At 42.5% G+C, this 19038-nt stretch overlaps 1 protein-coding gene across 2 annotated transcripts in view; it reads right to left on the minus strand.

Annotated features, from left to right (window-relative positions):
* ddr2l (discoidin domain receptor family, member 2, like) overlaps window positions 1–19038 on the minus strand; it is a 42282-nt gene that overhangs the window by 8737 nt on the left and 14507 nt on the right. For both annotated transcript variants that reach the window (XM_049579637.1, XM_049579638.1), the window contains exons 2-12: window positions 8068–8166; window positions 7818–7920; window positions 6397–6472; window positions 5820–5972; window positions 4618–4765; window positions 4141–4246; window positions 3849–4038; window positions 3206–3452; window positions 3018–3107; window positions 1689–1831; window positions 1080–1191 (exon numbers count right to left, since the gene is read on the minus strand). In XM_049579637.1, the coding sequence (XP_049435594.1) occupies window positions 1080–1191; window positions 1689–1831; window positions 3018–3107; window positions 3206–3452; window positions 3849–4038; window positions 4141–4246; window positions 4618–4765; window positions 5820–5972; window positions 6397–6472; window positions 7818–7920; window positions 8068–8128 (1429 nt within the window). In that variant the 5' untranslated portion in view covers window positions 8129–8166. The remainder of the gene's footprint in view (window positions 1–1079; window positions 1192–1688; window positions 1832–3017; window positions 3108–3205; window positions 3453–3848; window positions 4039–4140; window positions 4247–4617; window positions 4766–5819; window positions 5973–6396; window positions 6473–7817; window positions 7921–8067; window positions 8167–19038) is intronic.

Genomic DNA, 19038 nt, shown 5'->3' on the forward strand with positions numbered 1-19038 from the left:
AGGTCTGTTCTGGTACTGAGCTTTACAGATATGGGGGTGCGGGTTTCAAAAATGGACCCGTGCAGGACTCTGGTCCAAACAACCCTGCAGAAGTTTCTCTAAGCAAACTATCTTCTCTCATGTGGTTCAGATATTTGATCATCAAACTTTGTTTCCTCTGTCGTTTAGAAACCCAACCATGGATCAATTCTGCACCAAATCACCCACTGTGTATCACACTGGTGAGCAGTTCTCTAAATAACTTAACGTTGCCTCTTTGGACATGACAACCAGGGAAAGACGGTGCATGAAAATGGCATATTGTGCAGTACTACCAAGCATTTTGTTTCGACATGGGGGGGCGTATATGAAGCAAAGGTTGTGGGGTTCCTCTCCAAGGAAATTCAGAGCATCAAACAAGAAATTTTTATAAACCACTTTATGAAGGAACTGCCTTTATTTATGTAAAGGAAAACACAAATTTCGATGGAAGGTGATGATTCAAAACATATCAGAATATCCGCCTCGTGGTTATATGCCTCCACAAACCTGTCATTTACCAAGAACATAGATGCTTCAAACACATCTCCCCCTGACAGCACAGGAGATCTGTACAGTCAGCATATTTTCAAGATGATTTCTAATCTTGGATTTTCATGACCCAAGGTTAGCGTCAAGAATTTAGTGAAAAGTGAAAAGTGTTTCTGCAGAACATTATGATGTCACAGTGACTTTCTGGATACCTTCTGGATATAAAATGTCATCACTTCATGATGATGAAAGTTATGTGTGGTCATAGTGACCTTTGACCACCAAATACTAATCACGTCATTCTTGAGTTCATGTGGACGTTTGTGCCAAATATAGAGAATTTCCCTAAGGTAAGAACAGGGGGGATGAACAGATGGACGCACACCTCGAAAACATCATACGTCCAGCTGCAGCTGCTGCCGGTGCTGATACATGAAGAAAAGCAGCTCTGATCTTAATGTAATAAAAAAGTTAATATTTTCTGTGGTTACATTCTGTTTAGTCTGCTGAGGAAAACAAGCAATATATATACGTGAAGGTAGAGCTGCTGTAAAAGTAAGATCATCTACCTGTGGAGGCGTGGCCAGAGCGGGGGGGCACAGGGGGGGTCTGGAGGATGATGGTGTCGCTGCAGGACGACAGCCGAACCGTCACCTCCTCGTCGAGGATCCGACGTGGAGCCTGCAGGAGGAGACAGGGACAGGAGGACATGTCTAACAGCTGTAAGGAAAATAATAATCTGTCCCCTACGACAGTGATCCACTTTTGCATAAAAAGATCTTCATTATCATTAAAAATTAAAGTGCAGAAGTTGATAAAGACAAGGTTGGAAAAATAGTTTCCAGTCAGAGGTGAATGATTTCAAACTGCTGCCTCTCTCCAGTTTTTAATCATTAACACTTTTGTTTCCCGTGTAATAAACACTGCAGCTGAACAAAGCCGCACACTTTATTTACTGAAGAGGAAAATATTGGTCAGTGATCAGGCCGACTGGTCCACAGCTGCTCTGCTGCTTTATGAAGCTCTCACATAATCAAAACAGTCTCAGACTCCACAGGCAGAGAGGCAGACGCTGAGAACTGAAAACAGAAGACGTGTTCACACCCCCGCCTCGCTGACAACAACTGTGCAAACTCTGTGTGAGTCCGTGTGTCTTTATGAGCGGCTCCTCTGCTCACCTTCTCCAGCACCTTGCAGACGTACTGGCACCAGAGGATGAGGAAGATGATGATGACCAACAGCAGGATGATGGTCACCAGGCAGCCAATCAGAATGGGCGTGTTCCCGTCATCAGGCGGGTCACTGGCTGATGGATTGGCTGCTGCAGAGAGGAAAAAGACGTTAGAGATGTTTAATACTGATGTCGCAGTTTAAATGTGGTGGTGTTTAACTGCAGACTTCTCAGCAGCAGAATCTGAGTATTCTAAAATCCTGAACTGTGTAATGCTCTATTTAAAAAAAACACCTTGTGCATTAAAGAAAAGTGTGCAAAAGAAGCAGGAAGTAGGCTTCCTCCAGAAGACTGGGGGGGGATATCTGCAGTTTTCAGCGGTCCTCTACTACCTCCATGAAGTGAAGAGCACACTGTTTCAAAAATATGTTTAGTTATTTTAAGACCAGCAAACCGTTTTCATATATTTTGGGACTGTCCCAAAGTGTTTCATAATGGAGGGGCATTCACAAAACATGAAGCACATTGTTTCAGACCCAGTTACCCCGGAGCTGAGGCACTTTCATGTCATGAGTCATGAGTTTAAACAAAGGAGGGATACAAAGCTGCTGCAGGACCTCTTGGCAGCAGGTAAAAAAAAATCAATCACCCGAAAATGACTGATCTCAGCACTACATACTTTGAAAGTAATAATAAAAATGCATTTAATTTATAGGCGCCTTCAAAGCGCTCAAGGACGCCTTACAAGACACAGCTGAAAAAAAAACCAAGCAGCAATGTGTCCATAGATCATAAAGTCAAACAATTCCGTAATATACAATCAAAGTTAATAAAATGACTACACAAAAACTGTGATTATAAACATTAGGTATAAAATCATCATCACACATTTAAAATGGACAAGCTGACCTTCTCTATGACGATCCAAAAGATCAAAGTCTATTGAATCCGGAATAAATGGATTGAATTTATAACCTCGTTACGAGCAGACGTTTTACGACTCTACTATTGTTTCACCTTCCTCTCCTTCTCAGTGAAACCTGTAGGAAGTTTACTTGCAGAGTTTGGGATGGACAGACATGATGCTTGTGTGTACACATGTAAATTTATATGGACGTATTGGAATATTTTTTCTATTAACAAAAAACAATGAGAAAAACAAACGAAAATATGGGACAAAAAGAAATAAAATGATCCTGTAAACTGAGCCTGCATCACACAGGTGATTGTTACTGTGAGTATTTGAATTATTTTGTTCTGGATTTTTAATATTAAGAAAAATTGTTTTAATGTTGGTGATTATTTTAAGTGAGGTGAGAAAGGTCAAAGGTCATACCTGTCACAGGCATGGTTGTCGTGGAACTGTCCTCCTTGACTACAGGGGAGGTCGACCCCAGGGGCATCAGGGTCGGGAGTACGGTGTCCTCTGAGGGACAAATAAAGAGAAGTCATTTTATTTGTCTGTTTTGAAAGAAATGGGAATGTGTGTGTATTTTTGTGCGTGTGTGTGCGTGTGTGTATTACCCGACTGAAAGGAGATCTCGCTGAACATCATCCAGACGTCAGCAAAGTAAAAGCGGCAGCGCAGGGACTTTGCTGTGCGGCGGTTCAGCGGCACGGTGACGTAGCGGGCGCTGGGGTTCCTGTCGTCCAGCACCGTTTTGAACGCCACGGGCTCTGGCTCCCAGCCAGCAATGAGGCGGGGCTTAAACCAACAGCTAACAGTGGAGAAGATCTTCACGCCACGGGCGAACATGTTGTTACTGTGAACCTGGACGGAGGACAGGGTATGTTTTTATGAGTAAAACATTCATTCATCATCTGTGACGACTGTCATTGGATGAGAGGCGGGGTTCACCCTGGACAGGTCACCAGACTATCACAGGGCTGACACATAGAGACATGACACATGAAATCCACATAACACAGATACAGGAAATGAATCTAAAGTGGGTCTCTGATGTCAGTCATGAATCAGAATAAAAAAAATTTTTATCTCTAAAAGTAAAACTCAAGTAAAACACATGAGGAAAACATGAATCGGAAAAGGTTGTGTGGGATCACCTGCACTAGTTAAAGTTATAAAACAATTATCCCGTCATTGTTTCACTAGACCTGCTCTGCTCTACAGACGTGTTCATAAATGTCTTAAGTACGAGGTCAGAACCTTCATGGAGGTGAAGTTCCTCTGCCGGTCGAACACAAACTCCATCTCCACGAATCCCTGAGTTCCCAGCGAGTCGTTCCTCCAGCCCAGGTAGTCGTAGCCGGGCCACACATGGTACTGACGCGTCAGCAGGAAGTCGTCCAGGCCGATCACACCGTCCGTCAGCTGACCCAGCCCGCCTAACAGCCTCCTATTGGACGAGACAGCCGTCAGTCACAGAGAGCAGGAGACAGGAAAGCAAGATGTGTGAGGAGTAAGTGTGTGTGCGTGTGTGTGTGTGTGCGTGACTCACCTCCTCTCGTGTGCTCCGTCATACGTGGAGTCGTTGAGGCTGGCGATGGGATAACCAGGCGGCATCATGAGCTGACCCTCCGGAGCGTTGTAGGAGATCAGACCGTCTGCAGGGGGAGGAGGAGGAGGAGGAGGAGGAGGACAGGTCGAAGTTTTAGAGTCTTACAGTACGTTTCATTTCCACGCTTCCCATTCATTGTCTATGTAAGCAGCTATGCAATGCATTCTGGTAGCTGAGGTCAGACTACTTTGAGCAAATCTGGGACGTCCAGTGCAACTTGCTGCATCTAGAAACCACTGAAAAAATGTGAAGCTAACTGTCCGATCTGAACTGAAGACAGATTCAGCAGCTGTGTGGCTCGTTTTCACCTCAAATGTTTTCAGGAACACATTTTGGTGAATTTTCGGTATTATAGTTTCTAATATAGTTTCTAAACGAGCCGCCATGTTTGCATGACTGTGTGTCTGTGTGTCCTACCCTCCCACAGACAGCCGTACAGCTCCACTCTCATGCAGACGGTGGTGGACAGTTTGGTGACCGGGATCAGCCGGACGTAGCGGGTGATGATCGGAGGGTGGAGGTCGTTGATGACAGAGGTGTAGGCGTTTTTGTTGCCCTCCATCACCTGGAGACAAATATCACACGAGAAACATCAGTCATGTGTAACCCTGGAGGAGATCGTGCATCTGGTCATGACTGAGTGTGTGTATCTCTGTCTGCAGCTATTTGTGCAAACTACTGGACCTATGAGCCTAATCACCGCCATCTTGACTATCATAGCCTGTGTCATAGAAACAAAACCGACACATAACATCATTTTAAAAACTATTTTCTATGAGGCGCTGAGATGAAGCGTTCCCCAGCGCCCTGTTACCGCTTTTCTGCTGCAGAATGTGGACACCCGCCCCGAGGGAGCTGGCAGGGAAAACTCCACCAGGCGCAGCTGCACCGTGTGCATTGTCTGCAGTGGCTGCGATTAGCGCCGATGGCCACATCTGCAGGCAGAACACAGCAGCTCTGCACTCTACTGAGAGCACTGTCCTAGTTCTCCTGTGGCAGAATAATCTGGTGACTGTAACAGATTAATTTAACGCTGCTGTGAAATGATTAAAATGATTAAAGATCTTTGTTTTTAATGTCACAGATCAGAGATCACATTTGATTGTAAATCAAAATACTTTATCATCTAAACTGCCGCCATCATGTGCTGATTCACTGAGCGACCAGCAGCAGGATTCAGCCCCTCCTCATTTCTAACTTCACATATTCAAATAAAGACGTATCTTGATGTGTTTGTGTGTCAGAGTGTGACAGCAGAGCTCTGTGGAGGTTCTGGAAAGTTTCCTGTGTGAATGTGAGGGAGGAAACTGTTGAGATAAAAACATGACCGGCTGTTTGAACTGTGTCCTGATGGTGCTGCCGTAGCTGTCAGGGACCTCGAAGGCCAACAGGAAGCTGGTGTGTAAATGTCATTTCCTGTGATTCCAGTGTGAATGCCCAGAAGCATTTTCATTTCTTTCTCCCATTCTTCTCTCCATCGCTCGGCTCTATCACTCCCTCACACGTTTCCGCTCCACATTTTCTTCTATTCTTTCCCTCTTCCTGCCCCACTTTTATTCACCATCTCCGTCCAGCCAGTCCCGACTTACAGCGCCCTGCGAAACATTCCTGTCACTCACCGTGTTCCCCAGCCGGTTCCTCCAGGACTTCCACAGCAGGCCATCCCGGCTGTAGTTGAGGCGGTAAGCTCGGGCGAACTCGTTCCCGGAGTACCTGGCGTATCGTCCCTGAGTCCCGACCACCGTCAGGAAAGTCAACCTGCCCAGGTCCACCTGAACAACACAGCAGCAGAGTTCTGTCCAATCAGGTGACACGAAGAGAACTCAGAGACTCAAATGTTCTTCTACAGATACTATTCAGTCCATCTGAAGTCAGAAGTATCTTTGGGTGTCGCCCCAACCTTCAACTCACCAAGCTCATTTTGTGAAAACATATTTTGTGTTTGTAGCTTTTTTTCCCCGTTAAAGGTTTTTTGGGGAGTTTCTCCTTATTCGCTGTGACAATATATAGTAACTTAACCCCCGAGTCCAGAGCTTAGTCACACAGACACTGGACTTGCTTGCGATAATCTGCACAACTCTAATATCCATGTAAGAAGAACGGGCCGTGGATGACTAACAAACTCTGTAACCTCGTCAAACCCCTCCAGGTAAAAAAACAGAGCTGAATATGTTTCTGTCTTTAGCGGACACAGACCTGCAGGAACTGACTGTCTGAAGGCTCCAGCTGTCCCTCAGGACACCAGGCGCCGTCCCCCTCCTCACGATTCAACCTGCAAACACACACACACACACACACACACACACACAGTTCATACAGTTAATACAGGGCGTCCGCAGGTCCTGGCAGTGTTTGATCAATAGCTGAGCCCTCAGAGCTGTTAGCCACTTCCTGTTCATTTCAGGAGTGAAAGTGGCATCACAGAGACTAAAGAGTTGAGCCGAACACAGTGCTGCACACATCCAGACTTCACCAGTGTTTTGACTGCGACTGTGTGCATCAACTGTGTTTTAGTTTTCTACTTTCTTTCATTTTATTTCTTGCATTAAACCTCTGAGTGCTACATAACTAAAAGTATCACGATTATTAGGGATGTACGATAATATTGGCACATCATCTGTATCGGCCAACATGTTTTTTCTTATTTCGCACAATGAATGAATATTACATACATTAAAAATCATCGTATTTCATGTCTCCATCTGCTGGTGGGCCGTCACCTTAAAAGTATGCATGAACAATATGATGTTAATTCCACTATAGAAGAGAAGTGATGGTCACTAAATTAGCTTATTGGCCAAATGAGTAGCTGTACGTCTGCGTATCTGAGACATCTATCTTGGCAAAAAAAATCCAGTATCACACGACCCTAACTATTATTCATTATGACACTGAGAAATCTGTTTAGAAACATTCATTACTGAGTACAGTTTCTCTACAAAATAGATTTTATTTTACTCTTTCACAAATCTTATTAAACACATAATAACTTTCAGCAGCTAAAAAATGTTCTACATGACATGTTGTCACTTCCTACATGTGTAACTATGAACAGTGGGATCAAATCATATTTTTCCATTTGAGTCAGAATTAAAATTTAGTTTTAAGTTTTGTTGTAAAAACTATAGAAGTGTTTACGACAATTAGAGTTGCAGCAATATCCCAGTTTCAAGGTGTACTGTGGTATAAAAGTTGACAGTTATCATACTGCGTACATTTGCTTGTCAAGGATATTGAAGAAAAAAAAACGCAACTGGATGTTGAATCTCGCCTTTATTTTACTTATTTACAGAGGGGAGACTTTTAACACAAACGTCCATAAACAAAATGGTTTCAAGTGTTTATTCAGCCAACATTAACCCTTCTGTTTTCACTCCTTTAACGGTACCTCTGACTGATAATAAAATAAATAATTTAAAATCGTGATACTGTGAAACCACGATATTTTCTGAGACAGTTATCGTACTGTGAAAATCTCAGACTATTGCACCCCCTGTCCCGATCAACAGTTTAAATAAACAGATATGATTAAAGGTACAAAGGCTTGAAACAACATGTGAATGACCAGTTATTTATATCTTATGGACCAATCACAGCCCTCCTTCAGTCTCACCCACCTGGCGTACTGTGGTCCTGTGGTCTCGTACCATTGGCTGGATGCTGTGATGTCATCATCTTTAATCCGTCCATCCTCCATGCCCAAGGCATAGCGACAGTGTGCTGAACACACACACACACACACACACACACACACACACACACACACACACACACATATATAAACTATCAATCACTAACTAACTATCAATCATTCAAAAACACCAGTTTTACACTGTGTAAACTGTGTGTGTGTGTGTGTGTGTGTACCAGGGTCGATCTGTCCGAAGGCTGCTGTGGCTTGAAGGATCAGCAGCAGGAAGAGGTGCATGATGGTCCGCAGATCACACCAACACACATGCTACATCTCTGAGACACAGAAACAGAGATTCAGGAAACTTAAATCATAAATTATATTTTACAGGATTATTTATCATCTCTGACACTCTGCTCACAGCTGCTAAAACAATACATCTGAGTAATTCTGTGTGCTTATCATCCAGGCAGCAGTGAGGAGGAGGAGGAGGAGGAGGAGGAGGAGGAGCTAAAGTCTGATGACACAAAACTAAGACACAACACACTTACTCAGGATTAACCCTTTAAAGACCGGGTGCTGGATCCTTGATGTGAGTTATATTAAAGTAAACAACAGAGCAGCACTTCAGTTTGAATTTTTAATATTGCCTCACAGATGTTTCAGGCAAGAAGCCGTTCTTCATCAGTGTGTAATCTGGCAACGTCACAAACAACAGGTGGGGTTAATTACAGGTGACCACAACCAACACAACAGGTGGCCTACCTGCCAGCAGGGGGAGCCAAAACTTTTCTGGGTCAGAGCACTGAAACATGCAACAACACAAAGATGTTCACTTTATAAAAAACAAGCAAATAAAATCTCTTCACTGGTGATGAGTCACTGTGTTGGTGGTGGTCACCAATGATTAACCCCACCTGTTGGTTGTGATGTTGCCAGAATACACACTGCAGAGGGGCCTCTGTGTGGCAATATCAGAAATTCAAATTTAAGTCCTGATCTTTAGTTCATTTTCAGTAGCAGGACACCTCAGACTGAATTAATCCACCCCCCAAAGGAAACAATTAAAGCTGCGTTCAAATCATCGTTCACAGTTTGTTTCTCATCACGTCAGCACGTGTTCACAGTTACGATGTGGAAACATTTTTGGTTTCCTGCAGTTTATTTGAGCTCAAACAGTGATTTTAAAGGAGCTTTAACAAATGTTTAAATGTTGTCATTTTTTTGTCCATATTTCTCATGTTAATTCTTTTAATCCTACTGATATACGCACTGTAGTGACCATTAGAGCATAATATATAGTTTACATTTCTGAATATAACACTAGTTTATACAGTGTAATGTGACATACTGTAAGTAAGTAAGTAAATTTATTATATAGCACTTCTCACAGAGAGGACTCACAAAGTGCTTCACAAGATAAAATACAAAAAATACAATAACAGAAACAATGCAAAATACACAAAAACAAATAAAAGACATAATGCACATATTTGTATATTTCTACACACTTTCAGACTCATTTTATTTATTTATTTATTTGTTTTTATTCGCAGCCAGAGGATTTATGAAACAAAAAAGACAAATACTTCCACTACACGTCTGTTTTGGCAGTTACATACCACAAAGAAGCAAAAGTGCTAAGAGGAAATTCATAAATAAACAAGCCAAGAATGAAACAAGCAGATCAACAGATCCTAAAAATGAATTTAAAATGAATTGTCAGCATGTAGAGCTACAGTATTATTGGATTAGGTTTGAGCAGGTGTCTTGTGTCGTGTTTGTTTGTGAGTATGAATGTAAATGTATTTTATGTTAGCTGCATTTTTGGTTGATGAACTTGGTGAGACCACAGGAAGAGTAGCTGCTGTTAAGTTCCAGCAGCTAATGGGATCTAATAAATAAAAAATAAAAACAGCATACAGAGATAAATAAAATTGGGGGAAGAAAAATAAAACAAAACACACAATATCAAGGTTTAAGTCACATATCATTGGATTCGTGATTACAGCCACCTCTATTATCTGAAGGAGTGTTTTACATTTATCTTCTTTATTGGTCTAGAAATTCCACTTTGAGCAGTTTGGTCCCAAATAAAGGGAAAATAAATCAATCAATTGATTAAATAAATGACACTGGACAGGTGTTACTTATAACAAACATAGGGAAATTTCCAAATGGTAATTTATTGAGTTCCTTCTCCAGTGGCCATATTTCACAGGCATTAATTGCTGGTACCAAAAAATACATAAATAAAAACTATGTACATTAGTGAATAAATGGAAGGAATGGCAGTATTCACAGTATGCACAGACGTCTCACACAAAGTCTGGTCTTTGGGGTTTAATAGAGTCGAGCCACCCTGACCGTATATTGGTCAATTTACTTTGTTGTGTTCTGAGGAAATATGTTTATTTCTTCATTGTATATATTTGATAAACTTTGTCTATCCAGTCTTAAACTGAGAGAGCCCGGGCACGACATGCAGCAAGCAGAGTTATCAAAAGAGCTTTAACAGGAGGTCAGTGCAAATTTTAAAATTCAGTCCAGGTTTATGAAACATCTACACTTCATCAACATGAAGAACTTCAGTCCTCTTCACAAGATCCTTATTTGACCAAGTTTCTACTGCAGGAGGTCAACTGTGCACGATGGATGAACCAGGATCTGTGTGTGTGTGTGTGTGTGTGTGCGTGAGGGAGTGATTTCACAATGTTGTTGCTGTTGGAGCACAGCAGTTTATAAATACTGGACACAAACAGCGGCCCACTCACACAGGTTACGCAACACTGACACACACACACACACACACACACACACACACGTACACTACCTCTTCTCTGCATCAAAACATTTAAGAGAAGTATACTTGTTTGGACGTATAAGCGACGTCTTGTTTTTTCGTCTCTGTGGGTTTTTCGTGTGTGATGTCGAGTTTCTGTTTCAAAACCATCAGGTCGGAGGAGGAAACAGCTGGACGGAGACAAAGAGACACAAAGAGAAGAAGACCTGAACCCAGACTGCAGAGAGGCAGCAGGGTGAGGCTGAGGAGAGAAAACACAAAGAAGAAGGAGGAGGAGGAGGAAGAGGGAGATAGAGTAGAGGCAGGAGGGGGGGAGACAATGGACGGAAGAGGAAAGCAGAGAGAGACAAACAGAGCTGAGACAGAAACTGAACGGCAGGCTGAACATCAGTGTTTTAATCCAAAGTTTCTCCTCTGACCACACCTATCAGTGATGTCATAAGGTCACCTGTACACCGCTGTAACAAGGTGAAGAGTTAAACCACTGGAGGATAACAAAGACAATAACGGGCAAATCAGATCCAGACACACAGAACGACCAAAAGATGTAAAGAATTAACAAAAGAGCAAAACCGCCACTAACCTATGAGTCTCTCTCCAGTGTAGGAAAGGTGTAGGGGCCTTTACATATCTGAGCCCAGGGGGCTGTGGTAGTTTATAAGGTGGGTGTACAGAAGGAGGAGGTGGTTATACCACCCTATATATTCTAAGTGGGTAAACTGTAAACAGCCATGAAAAGAGGTAGTTATCCCCTCCACTGTACCACTGCCAGCGCAACCCAGTCTCATTCTGAAGTCGTCCAGTACCAGTGCTTGGGCAGTGACTTCTAGTGTCAGACGCAGTCGAAAAAGCCGTCTGTTCTGGTCGGCACAATGCGTGGCCGAAAAAAAGCCAAACCCTGCTCTTTTGCCCTAAACCCAACCATGTGCATTTTAGCTAAACGTTACCACATATGTAGTGCTTTTATTTTGAAAGAGACTGTATGCAAACTGTACATTTCCTGTGAAAACAGAAGTGTATTTTGAAAACAGACAATGCATGTAACAGGCTGAAGTTGACACGGCGTCCCAGAACATCAACAACCAACACACCCAGGGTTAGGGTTGGGTCGGTTCTCGGTAATACCAATTCGGTCCGGTACTCCGTCTTGGACCGGGTTTTATTTTTCGAGACTGACCGGACCGCATACTCGGGCAGAACGTACGCGGAGCGGACGCCGCGGAGGTCCGCCCGGTAAAAGTGGACGTCCGCAAGCCCTGTGTGCGCAAAGCACGACCGCGCGGACCCCGCTCCGCGCACCAGTGTCACACAAAAGACTGTTCGGCATGCATTTTTCACATCGCCGGGATTTTTCACAGACATTTTTTTTGCTTTGAGCCAGACGAAGGAGGCAACCCTTGTTTGCACTGATTGAGTAAGCTGCAAAATTTATTTGTAAGGAATAAAAGAAAACTTGTTACTGTCACTCTGTTGTCCTAAGGTCGTTTTTTATTTTGAATGAGTCAATTGCGCCCCCAAGTGGCGAAAATCCGCTATTAGCGACTTGACACCTCTGCTGATCAACATCACAACAAACTACGTGCCTCATTCATCAAACGCAGCAGTTTGATGAATGAGGCTTTTCTTTCAAGCATCATCTTGTAACTAACGCCGGATTTAGACAGTTGAATATTTGTGTCTTTTGAGACTGTCACTGTCAGATTAACTCCAAGAGACGTGGCAGAGTAGATATTGGACACCGACCAATCAGAGCACAATTTGCACAACGTTGTCAGTCCAGTTGCCAAAAAAAAAAAAAAAAATGTTGGCATTGTGCGTTTCTGCAAAACACAGATATGTTTCATTTGTACATGTCATATGTGTCACATCAACGTTTCTAAAGTGGCGTAGTATGTGAGCTGAATTTGTCATCAGGAGGTGGACAAACAGGGGACAGCGGTTGTATTTAAGTGAGTCATCGCTGAGTTTTTGGCAGTTATCTATCCATCAAGTGTTGGTGTTTTGTAGCGACCGTTCGCTTTACCAGTGAGGATAATGCCACAAAAAATGGGCAATTTAAGCCAGAACATGATCTTTTCCTAACCATCACCAACCTAACCACACGCTGACCACAGCACTGTCGGAACGTAAAGTTTAAATGTATCAGCCACATAATGACGTGCAAACGTAACATATCTGTGGTTTGCGGAAACTAATGCCAACGTTTTTCCTGGTGATTGGGTTGAAGGTACAGAGGTGTTCTCACTTCACCATTCCACCTCCATCATCCCTTCTTCTTCTTCTCCATGTTTACAGCTGTAGAGCGCTCTGTGCTTGTGACACATCAGTGTTTCTGTCTTTACACGCTGTGTCACACTTTGTGTGATAAAACACAGTAACTGTCAACATTCGTTTTAATTCCCGACACCCAACGTCTGTCGGGAGTCTGATCACGTCATAATGTGACCAACAGACGAAATCTGATCTGGATGATTCAGCTCAGGAGACGACAGCATATGAAGCATTCACACTGACGTGTGCAGGGCTGAAGTTAGACTGAAGTTTGAAGTCAGTCAGTGTTTTTGAATGTGCCTGGAGGTCACATACAGACTGTATGGAGCAGCCTGAGAAACTCAAACCTGCCAGCTGTGAATAAAACCGTCAGTTGTCGAAACAATCTTTGTGTTCTGACGTCGGATGTGCCCTCAGGAAGTGAGTTCATTCACTTCAGCCGAGCTGCAGCCGCTCACTTTTTATTTTCTGGCAGAGACCGGGAGAGAGAGAGAGCTTTATGTAATGTGTTGGCTGCAGCTCAGATTCCTGCACTGTTGCTCATCTCTACAGCAAAATCACATGACCAGGGAGAAAACACAGAGAGAGGGAGGGAGACAGTAAAAGCCATCAAGAGACACAAAGACAGACAAAGAGGACGACCTACTCAAGAGCAACACCAAGCATCTGTTTCTGGAACCAAACTACATCACAAACTGTTTCCTGTTGGAAGATTTCAGGACATGAAAACAGTTTTTTTATGTATTTGAAGTTGTAACAGATTTCTGGACACGAAATGTCTCGGAAGCGTATTTAGCTTAGACAGTACTTTTTCACAAGTTCTCTGCAGAGCTACCTCTGAGGTTAACGTGTGGTTAAGCAGAACTGCTCAGTAAATGTCAGGGAAGTCTCCCAGGTCAAAGTCAGACAACTTGACCTCCATTACAGAGTTATGATACTCTTGCTTTCCACCAAGCATCCCTGTCTGCATGTTGTCCACCTCATGTATCCTGCAGAGCCAACTGCCAATTGTTTTTCACACCTTGTCTTGTCGTCTCCCGGTTTATTGTCATTACTGTTAGGTTATTATTATTATTAATATCATAACAAAATAAAATATTACTACTAGTTTTTGAAATTTATTTTGGGGAAAATTAATTAAATTAAATTAATTATATTTTTCAAGTAATGAAAAATAACCTTCAGATTAATCCATAAATTAGCTGTTAGATTAACTGATTAATCGAAAAAATATTCATTAGATGCAGCACTAACACGGTGTGACCTTTGCCTGCTGATGTAAAGCAGCCGTGGACAGAAAGATACAGTCTCGTCTTTGTTTTTATGGATCTGAATATGAATAATCACTTGATTATAAACGACAGTAATAACAGCAGTGAAACCTGGATAAAAGTTTTTACTTAAAAAAAAAACTGCTTTGCATTTCCTCCATCTTTGCTTCCTCTCCTTTGTCTTCTCCTTCTTTATCTCCGTCTCCTTCCTCCCTCCTTATCTCCTCCCTCGTCCCTCCCTTGACCCTCCTCTTCCTCTCAGTCCGTCCCTCCTCATCTCTCCTCCTCCTCCTCCTCCTCCTCCTCCCTCCGTCAGAACAAACCTGAGCCAAAAGCCTCAACATTCCTAACATTCAACGCAACCCAGAGCTCCCTCTCTGCCTGTCTGTGTCCGTGTCTCTCGCTCTCACAAACACACAGGAATCCACATGCCTTCCTCCTGCTCTCGCTCTCTCTCTCGCTCTCTCTCTCGCTCTGACTGTTACACACAGGAATCTGCATGTCTCTCTCCCTCTTGCTGGTCGAGGGGTGAATGAGACAGAGTTCACTGAGAACAAAACAGAACAGAACAACACACAGTGGAACCCTCGGAGCTGAAGGACGATCTGTCTGTGACACACAAACATAGTAACTCACAACCTCAGACCTGCTCAGCGTGTCCCCAGGTTTTATTACACATCCAAAAGTTTATAAAGAAACTACATACTGTGATGAAACCAGCGACGCTTTGTGTCGGCCAATCACACACATGCAAGCTCACTCTGTGGGTACGTTACAACATGAATGGTACAGATCTACAGTTCAGCTCACTGTTGTTGAGACGACTGTTTCTGCTTCATCCTTCCACAGATTATGAACCACAGCTCTGTGTTTTGGTGTCTCACAAATCTTTAAAGTGGAGCCCAGTTATCTGATATCATAAAAGTATAAGTGCAACAAAGGATCATCAGAGACACAGCCTTTATTCCTGTCTCCATCGACAAACCTTGCAATGACTACAGATTCAGAACTCAGCCGCTCAGCTTTTCACCCAAACCAAGACCTACGATCACATCTCACTGATTTCAGCCTCTTTACATCGGCTCGCTGTTTGTTTTAGGATCGACTTTAAAATCGTATCGATTACTTTTAAGGCTCTTCATGGCTCCAGATTACATTACAGAGCTGTTAGTCCCCGTATGAACCTTTACGTGGTTTGACATTAGGGCTGCATCTAACGATTATTTTCATTGTTGACTAATCTGTCGATTATTTCTTCGATTAGTCAACTGATCATTTTATCAAAAAATGTGTTAAAATGTTGAAAAATGTCGGTCTGTCTCTCCCAAACCCCAAAATTATGTCATCTATTGTCTTGTTTCGTGCTCACGCCAAAGGGTTTTAGTTCCGTCATGGGAGAGTGTGTAAAGCTGCCAATATCTGAACGTAAGAAGCTGCAGTAAGAGTATTTTGGGTACTTTATAGTACTTTTCTATGAAAAATGACTCAAACTGATTAGTCGACGACTAAAATAGTCACTGATTATTTTAATAGTTGATTAGTCATTGATTATTCGACTAATTGTTGCAGCGCTATTTGAGATCCTCGGGCAGAGGTCTTCTGCCTGTCCCAGAGTCCAGACTGAAGACTAAAGGGGACAGAGCTTTTGAAATGAAGGCCTGGGGTATGAGGCTGTCTGAGTCACTGTCTTTGTTAAAGTCTCCTTAAAATGTACATGTATCAGAAAGCATATCCTGAGTTTATTTGGGCTGTCTGTCTCTTTATTGATATCTTATTGATGATATTTCTCATTAATTATCTCAATTTTAGTTTCCTTTATTTCATTTTTTACTTCAGCGACATTTTATGACATTTTAGTTTGTTTAATTCTGCTAGTGTTTTAATGCTTTTAGTGTTTTGAAAGGTTCATAAATAAAGTTTATTATTATTTTAATATAATTCAATTAAGCCTGCAAAGTATAAGGAAAATCTGTGATGTATGATAACATTGTTTAATATTCCAATAAAGATGATAATATGATTTGTCAGTTTCAGATTCATTCTAGCTCGATTTCCCTTTAACGTTCTGCTCAATGTTTGGTCGAACACATCTTGAGTCACTGTATCTTAATGAAAAATGTGTTGAACTTAAGGTTGCAGCAGTATACCGGTTTAATGTACACAGTCATATAAACGTTGATGGTTATCAAACCATACACATTTACTTACCTACAAAATTGAAAAAAAAATGCAACCAGACAGAAAATCTCAACTTTATTTTAGTTATTTTAAAGAGAGACACTTTTCACACAGTGTTTGAATTATAGTAATAAAACATCCGTTCATCCAACAATAACCTTTCTGTCCTCATTCCTATCAGGCTCATTCTGACTGATATAATAATAATTCTGTAATACCATGATTCTGTGATATTTTCTGAGATGGTCATTGAACAGTGGTTTAGGCTTCTTATGCTAAAAAACATCACCTAGATGTCTCTGTGTCTTAAAAAAATCTTAAAATAAAATCCATTTGACCAAAAGAAATCTTCTTAGTGTTCCTCCTATACAGGACGTTAAAAAAAGTGACTCCAGGCATCTCTGTGTGGTGAGACTTTCAAAGGTAGATCGTAGACAACACGCACCTCCTGCTTATTGAGTGGCACAGGGAATCGGGTCGCCGAGAAAAGTTAACCCAATAAAAAACAGTGACTCCTGCTCACGCTTCTTTACGTTTGCATTAATTTAAAAATCAGGTCGACATGTCAGTCTAAAGACGTTTCTCGAGACATGATGTCCTGAAACACATCGATGTTTCAATCTCAAAGAGGAAGGCCTTGAGACCAAAACGCTGACCTTTGCTTGGGAATTACTATTTTTTATAATGAGATCTTCAAAAGTCGGTATATGTTTTCCACGTTTAAGGACATGGCACGCACGTTTCCTTTGCAGGGATTTCAGTTTTTTTATGCCAGTGCTTGTCTGCCCTCCTGAAAATGTTCAACCAAATCAGGTTCTTCCCTGGCGTTATTATGCCTGGGCACCGTCACTGCATCCTGAGCTTAGCACTGCCCAGGACAACTGTGATTGATTAAAGAGTGTTTTCTTTCTCTTGGTTCAGCGAGACCTTTCTCCAGCGCTGGCACAACACTAAAACCAAGTGTGGAAATAGGTGTGGCTGGAGTATGGCTAACTGTAACCCAGGGACAGACTGGACACAGTAGGATTATAACACCTCATCAGCAAACACAAACAGAGAGCACAGATCAGTCTTTTTGCAGCTCTGACTGTTGAATCACTACAAGATGCCTGCCCACCTGGACTCACAACAGTCCAGTAAATCCTGTTTGTACCACCAACCTTACGTACGGTCATAAATGTTACGCTGCATGTGAACAGTCTGCGCAGACTCTCGTGAGAATTAGTACAGTAGATTTACATCAGGCAGACCTTCACAGCTGTGCAAGTTATTTTTTTGTGTTAATACCAGTAAGTGATTAAGTGTTTTTCTCTGTTAGCTGCAGCTCAAGTAAAATTAGTCATCATTCTGAGAGGAGAGTCGATCCAGCAACATTCAGTCAAACTGAAAACACAACATGCTGCTCAGTCACATTTTATCCACACAGGAGACACTGGACCACAAATCTTTTCATTTCACCTGTACCTGCAGCAACACACACACACACACACACACACACACACATGCACAGACCCTGTGTGTTTTAACACTGCTCTGTTTTCAGGCTGAACAAAGTGTCTCTGTAGCTGCAGCACTGCTGGCTGATTATGCAACACCATAAACAATGAAAAACACACTGCGAGCAGAGCCTACTAACACACACACACACACACACACACACACACACACACACACACACACACACACACACACACACACACACACACTCAGAGCTCAGTTGGGTCCAGATGCCTGTAACGACACAGACTGTCAGACTAAAGACTCCCAGCTGCTTCACTGCAAACTGTAACAGATAAAACGCCAACATTTTGAATATTTTTGAATGGGAATGTCACCTACAGGAGGTGAGACGCCTGCAAAGCTGCAGACCACTGTTCAACACCAACAAACAACAAGCTAGTTTTAGCGAGTCCTCCCTTTCGAGCAGCTTCTTAGCCACCAAACATGGATGTTTTTTTTAAGAGACCAATCGTAGGAAAGACCTGCCCTAGTCTCCCTATGAATGGCAAGAACCCTTTGCCTTTGTTGGATGGATTGGTTAGGATTGGTTAGGTTTAGGATATGAATGTCAGGGTGAGCCAATCAGAGGCAAAGTAAGGCAGGCCATTCCTTCACCATCCAAGGATTCGTAAATTCGCAAACAGTAGGGGTGGAGGAAATAATCAATTGGTAAATGCATCACAAAGCAGACATGGACAATTTGCCATTGATATCAATAATCAGCTAACTAAATGTTTATTAATAATGTGAGGTTGACAGAACGAAAGAGGCAGAACTCAACCGCAAGGGCAGTGCAGCACCCGAACAGTCTGCAGCCAGGAGACGCTAGAGTTAACAAAAGCCCTTTTTAAACAGGAGTTGTGCAAATTTGCAGGAAAGCCCAATCAGTCTTTTTTCAGCATTGGCAGTATAAAAACAAAATCGGGGAGTGCAGCAAAATGCCGCCTACCTACTTTTGTTTATACAGAATGTGCCTTTTTCGGGGCAATGGGGGGCGCGCAATTCCTTGTCTCCCCAGTTGCTCATCTTTACAGTGTCTGTCAGGTTTGTGTTTCCCTCTTGCTACTAGCTGCTCCCTAATTCCTGCTATCAGCTGTTTCCTGTTTATCCACCACCAGTGGCTCGCACGTGCAGCGTCATCAACAGCTCCTCCCACAAGTCATCAACAGCTCCTCTCGTTGCAG

This window comes from Epinephelus fuscoguttatus, linkage group LG6 (genome assembly GCF_011397635.1).
Source record: "Epinephelus fuscoguttatus linkage group LG6, E.fuscoguttatus.final_Chr_v1".
Lineage (NCBI taxonomy): Eukaryota > Metazoa > Chordata > Actinopteri > Perciformes > Serranidae > Epinephelus > Epinephelus fuscoguttatus.